The 11,092-nt window shown below is 43.3% G+C and overlaps 1 protein-coding gene across 1 annotated transcript; it reads right to left on the reverse strand.

Annotated features, from left to right (window-relative positions):
• Window positions 1-6,709: 6,709 nt before the first annotated feature.
• Window positions 6,710-8,805, reverse strand: LOC147882009 (uncharacterized). Its single transcript, XM_087402025.1, has one exon. The coding sequence runs from the start codon at window positions 7,805-7,807 to the stop codon at window positions 7,244-7,246; it is 564 nt and encodes a 187-aa protein (XP_087258151.1). The 5' UTR covers window positions 7,808-8,805; the 3' UTR covers window positions 6,710-7,243.
• Between the last annotated feature and the right edge of the window lie 2,287 nt (window positions 8,806-11,092).

The raw sequence follows: 11,092 nt of genomic DNA on the forward strand, positions 1-11,092 counted from the left end.
TTATCATAGCATTACCACAAGGAACAAGTGAATACATTCAAGAGGCCTGCCCTGGCAAACTAAAAGCTGAGAGAGAGAGAGAGAGAGAGAGAGAGAAGAAGAAGAAGCTTAGAGAGGAGAAGAAGAAGAAGAAAGAAGAAGAAGAGAGAGAGAAAGGGGGAGAAAATGATGGCCGAATTTTCGGAATTACTATGACCAGTTTTAGCTTCTTACAAAAATCCCCATCGCTAAGGCCTGCCCCAAGGGCAAGCCAAAAAGAAAACAAAAGGAAGGGGAGCATGGGGCCTATGATATCCTACAAAACAAAGGTAATAGGTCTAGCTTTACTTAGGGAATCACCTAAGCCTAACTATGTGTGGCAAAAGACTTTCCCAAGGAGAAGTTGATACCCTCAAGTACGGCTATGAAATAACCATACTACTTAGAAATAAAAGCAAAAACTAAAACTCATCATACTTCTATGAGTAGGGGCTAATCTGGAAAAATCACCTTACTAATATGAGTATGGAACTGAAAATAGCAATCTAACATATCGCCCTCCTAAGTTGCGAGAGATTCTGCTAAGTCGATGTCGAAAGTAAGAAAACTTGTGAACCCTCAATGGCTTTGTGAAGATATTCGCCACCTAGTCAGTTATAGGATAATAAAGTAAATTGACTTCTTTGGAAAATAACTTTTCTCGAATGAAGTGATTATGCACATCAATGCACTTAGTACGACAAGGTTTCTTGTGTTTCATGCCTGCACCACTTGTAGGACAAGAAAGTAAATCCACTACTGTAGAAAGTAACTTTTCTCAAATGCTATGCGGCGATGAAACACAAGGTTTCTTACTCCATGTAGGCTGCTCACGTTATTAGAGTATATGGGAGTAGAAAGCCCACTAGACATATCAAACTTTGACAACAATTGTTAAAACCATACAGCCCACAAGTTGAATATGTGATTCCTCGATATTTAACCTCTGTAGAAGCCAAAGCCACTATGGGCTGCTTCACGCTTTGCCAACAAAGCACTATGGAACCGAGAGAAAACATAAGCCACTAGTAGACCACTTCCAGCCCAATCTGCATCAATAAAGTCCGAAAGCTGGAGTTCAGAATTATTGTCACACGTCAGCCCATAGTCATGGTTCCTTTCACATATCAGAGAACTCTAGGTGTACCTTCTGCATAAGCTGGCTGAGAACACCCACTGCTGAACTTAGACCCGACCTGCTAATGGTTAGATAGAGGAGGCTGCCTATAAACTGTCAATACAGCTGAGGATCTGTATGCAAAGAATATATATTTATATTTATATATGACAACTTCAGGTTACTTAAGTGTCACATGGTTTGGCAAACATATACAAGAATCTATTTGGATACTTTGACTCCGTTAGCATAATTTGGGAATTAGACCTCCAGATTTCTATTCCAAGAAATAATGCAACTGACCCAAATCTTTCATTGAAACCCTGCTGTTAACTTGGCTTTACCATCAGCAAGCAACTCTCCGCATCATACTATATATAGATGATTATTACTGCAGTACTCCTCCTAGTCTGAAGGAAGTAGACAGATGGATCAGTAGATGTAGTGTGGAAACCATGCTGCTATAAAAATGTATCATCCTGGCATTCCATTGCCTACAGGCTGATCCATATAAATCACTTCATTCAGGTAACCATTGATCTAGTAGATAGGAACTGAAAGAGGGCTGCTATGGCAATAGCACTCCTTACTGTTGTCATTTTAGCTACGGGATCCAAAGTGTCTTCATAATTTGTTCCCTATGCTTGACGGTAACCCTTTGCAGTAAGTCTATACTTCTGCCTGGTATTCTGTTTATTCATGAAAGGCTTGACCTTGTAGACCCGTTTACGCCTATGCTGTGTTTTCCAGGAGGTAATTCCTCAAGTTTCCAGGTGTGGTTGTCCTTGACTACCTGGTACTCCCCATTCTTGTCTGCCCACATTCGAGCTGCTTAGAGCTTCTTGAGAAGATGAAATCTCCATGACCTTGGCCATACAATCATAATTGGCAATGTAACTCCATCTGTCAGGTTCCTATTATGGGTTGATCTTCTGAGCTGTGTAGAAGAGCTCTTAGCAAAATCTATATCAACAATAATGGTTTGTGTTGTAGCCTTCCCTTTTCCAGGGCAATCACAAGATCTATAGGAACAGTCTAATATCTAACTATGGGCTATTCATTGCTAGCTGGAGTGTCACAAGACACACTTCTGAAAGACTCTACGGGCATTGAAATAATTGCAGGATATGCCCAGAATAATGAATATAGTCTAGCTCTGCAGTACTTCAGAGATATGCAGCAAGAGGGCTTTAAGCCCGATGATGTAACTTATGTTTTCCTTCTATCTGTGTGCTGTCATGTGGGCCTTGTAGAAGAAGGTTTTTTAGCTTATAAGCTTATGATACATGACCATGGCATTGTGCCAACTCTCGACCATTAAAATTGCCTTGTAGATCTTCTTGATCGTGCTGGATACTTGAATGAGGGAAAGGCCCACTTGAAAGTGTGCCCTTTCAAGACACAGTTGTGGGATATATCGTCACTAGGTCACTGCAGAATATATGGCAATGTGGAAAGGGAGGAGATGTTTTGATCAGCTTATTTCAGTGAATCAACATATGCTGCCGGCGACATGCTAATGTCAAATATTTGCACCCATTTTGCCATGAGGGATGATGCAGACAGAATAGAAGAGCTGAGAAAACATGCATGGAAAAAACCTGGAAGCACCTTTTGGTGCATGAATTCATTGTGGGAGACACAAGCCACCTGCAATGTGATAATATCTATGCAAAGATCAGGAATTTACATAAGCAAATGAAGATGGAAGGATATATGCCATCTTTGGTTTTGAGGCTGCTAACATCCGATGAGCTGAAGGAAGATGGCTTTTGTGGACATGCCAAAGGCCTGCTTACATCTCGTATGTGCACTGCCTGACACATTTGAATCAACATTTGGAATTTCACATCCAAAGAACGAGCTCCTATCTGACTTTCAGCATCTCGACCTCCATGCCAGCCACAGGACGGGATCTGCCAGTCCCCACTCGTGTCTAGATACACTTTGACCATGCCCATGATATGGTGTATTTGAGCCATTTGTCCTTTGACCTACTGACCACCCTAGGAGATGACGCAGACCTTGCCCATGCCTCAAGACATTTTGGTATCAATGGTTCAGGATGCTGCTACCAGGTCCTTTCCCACCACTCACTCTACAGCACACTCCCTAGCTGGGAAGATGCCCCAGAACCCATAGTTCGATGATGAGCGTTGAGAGATGGGATCCCACCTCACACGTAAGCTTTGAAGCACTACGTGGACTGAGGCGCAACGGAGATCACGTCTACATCAAGCTTGCCTCTCACGTCGGATGAATCAGGTGATCAGATCTTTTTGAGGGGATCCCACTTTTGGATAGGGGCTTCTCTCGGACGGTAAGTCACCCATCCCCATCACTGATCCGGGCATCTGGCACGCGTATGCAGCCTCACTGCACTACGTGGACTGAGGCGCAACGGAGATCACATCTACATGCTGAAGACAAGCTTGCCTCTCACGTCGGATGAATGAGGTGATCAGATCTCTTTGAGGGGATCCCACTTTTGGATAGGGGCTTCTCTCGGACGGTAAGTCACCCATCCCCATCACCGGCATCTGGCGCACATATGCAGCCTCGCTCTACAACGTCCCGATACAGACACCACCAGATATGTCTTCCCTACCCACACCCACCACATCCATCTTGTTCACCACATACAACGTGCGGGCTGCGCTATGTATCCACAACCGGAAAGCCCAAGACCAAAAGGGGTTCTGAGGACGGTACCACTGTTTCTTTCAAGAGGGACACAGGTTGGGGCCATGCTCCTGGCTGATTCACTTCCATGACCAAGGCTGTGTTGGCCTCTTTTTGATGGGGATGCGACATAGAGAGACCCTACTGCAGTAGGTGATAGTACTGCAGGAGTTGGATCGAGCAGAAAGACAACGTCACCAAATTTTATGCCTTCGATTTGAGGTAGAAGAGGAGATAGCTGACATGAGGGCAATATGGATCAGTAGGAAGAGAAGGCATAGAGCGGTGGAGCCAACGACTCAAAGGATGACCAGAGCACAAACGATAGAGTCCAGCCCATCACTGCTCTACTCAGAGGAGACGCCCGACTCGAGGTATCACTCTTGATATGGTCCACTGGATACAAAGATCATGGAGACCACGCCCCCTGCCACAACAAAAGATGGCTCAACAAATGCAGATACGTGACATTTTCATGTCTCATCGGAGAGCCACATGACCACGGATATGTATTTGGAGCATTAGCTTTGCATGTTTGAGTTTTTGAGATTTTTTTCTTATTAGCACTCAGCAAGGGCCTTCGCGAACCCTTTGCTTCAGCCACTCTCTCTCTCTCTCTCTCTCTTCTCTCTCTCTCTGTATATTATGAAATCCGAGGTGTCTATTCAGAAAGGGATTTGGCCCACTCCGTAGGGTGATGGAGTACAAAGATAAAAAATGCTTGGGTTTGTTTTCATCAGAGAGCTCAAGCGACATAGAGAGACTTTGTTGGGAGACAGACAGCCGAGACCAGCCCCACCCAGGCAAAGTACACTCAGAGACTTCTTCACTGCCAGCACCTCAGCTAGTTTTATGCCCTCCCCGCCATCAGAAACCCTTGGCGCCACCACCACCTTATCACATAGGCAGATTGCCACACTCTAGTGGTGTGATTTTGGACCGAGCCATCGCCATATCCAGGTCACGGAGGCTCAGGCCCCCAAGACCCCATGCCCGGCACCCATATCTTCATCGGATCCGTGCCATCATTGCCAAACACCGGAAACGTGTGGCACCGAGTTATGAGATCCTAGAGATGCCCATGATTGGGATTTTTGACATAAGAAGAGTGCAACCTTTTTATTGATTAGCTTTCTGCCTATGCTGATCAATTGGTACTTTTAGTAAATACTTGCTTGGTATTTCATTAGTTTTGGGTCACTTGCAGTCCCTCTGACTGTAAGTACCTTTAGTAGCTCTCAGCCTTCAGCTTATTTATTTTGTTGTTCTCTTTGATGAGACAACACTAGTAGATGTATCAACTGTTTTAGTCTCATTGGCCGTTTGGCCTTTTAGAAACGTAATATATATCTATCTATCTATCTATCTCTCAGTCTTTCCATGTTCACAGACTACATTTTCCAAGGTCAATACACAACTCCTCAAGAGGACTTTTCATATGTATGTATGTACGAATGTATTGGCCCACCAAGGAAGGGCAAGGTCGTACCTATGATGTGCTGCTATTTTATCACGGCTGAAGTAGAACCCGATACAACATCCAGGAAGCCTGATCAACTTCTATTCCTTTACTGCAAAGTACTTGTCAGGCCATTGGGTTATTGTACTAAAGTTATTGCACATTTAGTAGTGGTCTGTAGATTATAGACCATTTAAAGCTAGATTTAAATAATATTATTGCATAGTAATAAGCTCTGGTTAAAATGAGTAAGCACATGCTTATTTTCTGCGGCAGAGTTAGTTTCAGCCTTATGATATAACGAGTGTTTGCGACTCTAGAAATGATCGAATTCGTGGAGGAATACGCTAAGATATACTTTTCAGACTACGTAGTCTCAAAAGGAAAGACATTGCAGATTTATCTTTATTAGATCCTGATTTTCACAAGTCCAACCAAAGTCATTAAGACCCCATGAAGAATCTTATTGGTTTATTATAATGATCCTGGAAATAACAGGGAATATGAAGCAACAGCTTATTCTACAATTGTCCATGCAAATTAGGACCATTAAGAGTACAAAGTAGAAGCTTCCCATGTGCAGAGCCTGTAGACTCCATGGTACAATCACTAGTACAGTAGGTGCACATCGCAAATGATTGCGATACTAAACAAGCTACTACATATAATTCCTGTGATTAAGGCTACACAGACAATGTTAGTTCTCAGACAGTAAAGAGAAGCTGAGTACAACTGGGGGCTAACAAAGTGATCAATGCGTTCATGTAAAAAAGCCCTTGGTTTATTTAGCATCATGAACACAATAGAACACCTATTGTTGATTTTATGAAACTGCACTAGCAACTATTCAACTCGGATAGGAATGCAACCACGAAAGGATTTTTTACTCTCTCTTCACAAATATAGTCGTTTACATCTCTGTTGCTTTACCACGGATGTCAGGAGCATGCGAAGTAAGAGGGGAACCTAAAAAGGGAGAGGGGGCGGCAGTACTCGTGCTAAAAAACTTTAGTACTCCTTAACCTGAATATGCTACATAAGCGAGCAGTAACTCGTGACTAATGGGGGGCAAGGATTATGCAGGGGGCAATCAAAGCAATGCTACTAGAGAGGAAAAAGCAGCCGACTAACAGATGTGAGGAAAAAAGATTTCGATAAGATAGATTTTCCCAAAATCTTTATTTTTAAAAATACCTGGAAAATTACGATAACCTGGGTTGCAAGTCGAGGAGTGCGTTATAAAATATGGTAAAGTAGATACGAATTTCCCCATCCCCCAGACTAGAGTTTCCCAACATCAAGTTACAAACCTGACCGCCTTCTCTGCACTTTGCAGAGTTTCCCGTTCAGTCGGACAAAAAAAACAGTACCAACGACTTATTTCTCAGCAAAATGACATCTTTATTACATGAAAGTCGTGAAAACGTGGCTGGAAGGGAGGCACTTTGACAGTTTACAAGGTCATATACCCTCTCATGGATTTGCCAGCCCAATGAGGAGGTACAAAAATGTCAAAAGCCAACCAAGATTGGAACGCTTGGGAGTATCTCAAGTAACCCAAGTCAATTTTAAAGTCTAGCCCAATAATGGAGCTTGCAAGATAGAGCAGTAATACACTTCTCTCTCCGCTGATCTCTGCAATCCAAACGACTTGCATTGCTCGCAGTTGGGGTCTCCCATTCGTCCTATCCTCTCCCTAACACTGAACTCGCCAACTAATGTATAGACTGTTCTCATTGGGAACTTTATCGCAGATCGGTTGCAAAAGCTACTCTTTTATGCCACCCCAGATCAGAAAAGGCTGCCGTGTATTTGAGTAGAATTTCACTTCTTTCTGCCAATGCCCTGTGCTCACGGAAAATGTGTCCGCGACTAGCACAAGCCAACTGCGATGCTTGGGGGACAACCTCAGAGAAGATAAATCTGAATGACTATTCTTCTGGTCTATCTCTAGGATACATGAGACCTCATTCATAAATATCCACCCGCTTTATCATTTGCCTTCTCTTCGCGAGTAGAAATACGATGACGAGAACCTGCAAGAAACCAGCGACGACCATCAAGGCTATGCCAACAGTTTTTCCCCTGTTATAACGATCTGCCATTGACCGTGGGGGGTGATCTCCCGGATGGCGGCCAGAAGAAGTGCCGGAAGGTTTGGCCTTTCGCGGGAATGAATGCTGTTGGGTTAATCCGGATGAGTTATGATTACGATTGTTTCCTGGGATGCCAAGAGGGGGGATATAGAGACTGCTTGGGGCTGGTGCAACTGAGCTAGATGGAGGAGGTGTGTTGGGGGTTTGGGGTGGTGGTGGTGGTGGTGGAGGAGGAGGAGGAGGAGGGGGAGGTGGGGGTGGGGGAGGGGAAGGAGGTGGTGGTGGTGGAGGAGGAGGAGGAGGAGGAGGAGATGGTGACGATGGAGATGGTGGAGAGACAACATATGGTTCGCATTTTGAGAACTCGAATTGAGAAGCACAATACGAGAGGATGAGCACCATCGCTGCGAGCTTCCTGTGATGCGTCGAATTCATCTTCGTAGCCCCTTCAGGTCCCCAGCTTCCTTCTTTCTGCGATCGGACTGCTCATCAGAACCTGGATCTCTGTAGGAGATCTGACCGCCAACAACTTTGACAGCGTCGTTGATCAAAATGCAGCACAGAAGCTCGATGCAATTTAGCTTGCTTTCTTCACCAGCAGCTACAATGCGACGTGCTTGCAATCGAAGGAGCATAAATCGAAGATGGAGCAAATGTACCTCGCCGTGCAACTGGGAAGCAGGAATTACAAGACGAGCACTTGTGACAGAACCCAAATGGACTGTTATTTGGCTCGACGTAAGCCAGAAGGAATGCAATCGTTGCCTGAAGAAGAAATGGGAGATTGCAACTACGCAAAACCCCAGTTTTCTTCTTGCCTAGCATCTAGAGAAACTGCTTGCACAGAACCCACTACTCCCCGGGGCACGAAATCAAACATCGTGCACAGAACCCACGGCTCCCTGGCATGATTTGGCCGGCAGAAATCAAAGATGCAGCACAATATCATGCAGATGCATTGTGTGTAGGGGATTTCCGAGCCCAGCAGTTGGAAAGAAGTTCGTTGCCAGCAATTGGGACTAGTGATCTAGACCTGAGCCAGCTAAAAACACTCAAAGATGAAGCAGAAAAACGTCGATCAAACAATGCTCTGTACCACAGATCAGAGAAGGGAGCTCGAAACACAAATGGATCAACAATGCTATGTACCATAGATCAGAGAAGGGAGGTAGAAACACAAATGGATCACAACTACCATAGATCAGAGAAGGGAGCTAGAAACACAAATGGATAACAACTGGGGAGGAGGATCTGGAACACCAGAAATCCAAACATGGAGCAGCAGAATCAAATCAAAAGCAAAGGTGGGTCAGAACAGATCAAATCCAAGCATTGAAAGTCAGATGCAGTGCAAATGTTAGAAAGGGTGCAAATTGAGTGTAGGTAATAGGTGGGTATCTGCAGGGTGCAAAGTGTGGCAAAGTGGGAGCAAATGTGTGTGTGTAGGTAGGCAATGCTGCTGGTGGCCTGCAACTGGGAAGCACAAGAGAAAGATGCACTGTACTTATTGCAACAAGAGACTTTGTCGCAGCCAAAGTACAAATTGCTTAGTTGGCTCCAACTTGGACGCAAGCTCAAATTGGAAAAATGCTGCACTTGATTGAATGGCATGCACAGGACAGCATGAATCCTTAACCACCACTTATGAGCTGTTCCTTCCATTGGGCTTTTGCCGATGAGACAGCTCTTTGTTGCCCCTCTTTTTGCATGGTGCCCAATGCCCATTGGATAAACTTAAAGCCTTCACCTTTGAGCCTGGATCTGCAGTTGCCCAGTTCCAACGTCTCAGCACAGCCCATCCAAGAGCTGGCTCACCTTAAACAATAAGGCAATTGAAGGGTAATAGTTTATTTTGTGGGTGAACTTTGTATAAAGGGCACTTGAGAGGGAGTAGTTTATTGTGTCTCTCAACCTAAACACTTACTTATATATCTATATGTACATATATGCATCCAAGAGCTTGCTCAACTTAAACGATATTGCAAGTTCCGATGCCACGGTAGCCTAATATGTATATGTCTATATGTACATTTATGCATCCACGAGCTCACTCGACTTAAACAATGACGCATGTGCAGATGCCACGAGAGCTCAATGGCAATACATGCATGAGTCTATACCTACATACATATAAATATATGTGTGTACATTGCATACATACATTCATGTGGCTATTCCTACATATATACATACATGTGCGTACTTATACATACATATAAATATACACATGATACATTACATACATACATATATACACACATCATTAGATACATGCACACATGCATACGTAGAAATACGAACCAACAAAGTAAAGTTGGCCATTGAGCATTAATAGCTTTTTATTGCTTAAAATATACAAGTAACCGGTTTTTTGGCCTGCCATATATGGAGGCCTAAGTGAAGCCGATGGGCATTTCAAAAGCTCATTTTTTAAAGGGATTCCATCCGCGTGGAGCCACACCTCATTCTCTCTGTCTCTCTTCCTCCCTCTCTCATTGCTAATTTATTCCCTTGAAATCCTCTCTCTCTCTCTTTCTCCCTCTTTCCCTCTCTCTCTCTCTCTCTCTCTCTCTCTCAGCTTTCTGCCCCCTTTCCATGCTGAAAATTCATATCGTCTTCTTTTTTTGTTTTCTATTTAGAGGTGCTTCCGGTTGATTGTGTCTCCCCCTTTGTTTCCTTCTCTCTTCTTCTTCTTCTTCTTCTTCTTCTTCTTCTTCTCTCTCTCAGCTTCCAGGGCAGGACTTTTGAATGTATTCAACTTGTTTTAGAACTAAAATGTATGAACTCTATAAACATGTGGCAAGTTTATGGTGTAGAAAATACATAGAATGTAAATCTTTGCTTGCATTGATGGTGAGAAAGAAGATAGCCTAGAAAATTAACAAGGTGGCCATGCCACCTTAAACCCTCTGAGGGAAGTTAAGGATTGTCACCAATAGCACTTAAGGATTTTAACAGAAGGTGTGCATTTCATGCGCTATGTTCAATCTCTTAATAACATCTTAAAGGTGAGTGAAAATTAACCCCCAAGAAATAGGTACTTTAAGGGCCTTAACTTATTGATTGAAAGTGGGAATGCTCCTTTTTGTTGAGTATTTTTAATGGTCAAGACCAAACTAATACTACACAACATGGGTACTCATTTGAAAGCTCTTAAAAAGTAGGAGCAGAAGCCATTGTGATTGCAAGTTTAGAGAATGGACATCACTATGTAAAGATATACCCTTTTGTGAAAAAAAGTTCCAACTTTTATCATTAGGACCAATTTATGCATAATATAATGGGTACCAATGGAAATGGAATGGTGTTGTTAGGGTTAACTTTGATGTAACGAAATTAGTTATGTCGAGTTTAGTAACATAACATAATGGTAGGTGAGAAAAGGCCTACTTCAAACAAATTATAAAATATAAGAGAAAGAAGAGAGGGGGCAAATTGAAGGAGCAAAGAGGGAAGAAAAGCAAGTGAAATTAAAGGGGTGAAAGGCGAGGAGAGGAGAGAGGAGGATGTGTGAAAAGGAAGAGAGAGAGAGAGGTGTGGAAAGGGAGGTAAGAAGAGACGTAAGAAAATAAATGTAAGGGGGAAGGGCCCCATTAGTTAAGGAGGGGAGTGGAGTGCCTTGTCATACTTTTAATAAAGGTGGGTGTCATACATTTAATAAAGGTTTGCCTAAACCCTGACCTATACTAAACTAACCATAATTTAACTAGCTTCAGGTTA

Source organism: Dipteris shenzhenensis, chromosome 30 (assembly GCF_047967505.1).
Source record: "Dipteris shenzhenensis isolate YYH24624 ecotype China chromosome 30, Dip_SZ_1.0, whole genome shotgun sequence".
NCBI lineage: Eukaryota > Viridiplantae > Streptophyta > Polypodiopsida > Gleicheniales > Dipteridaceae > Dipteris > Dipteris shenzhenensis.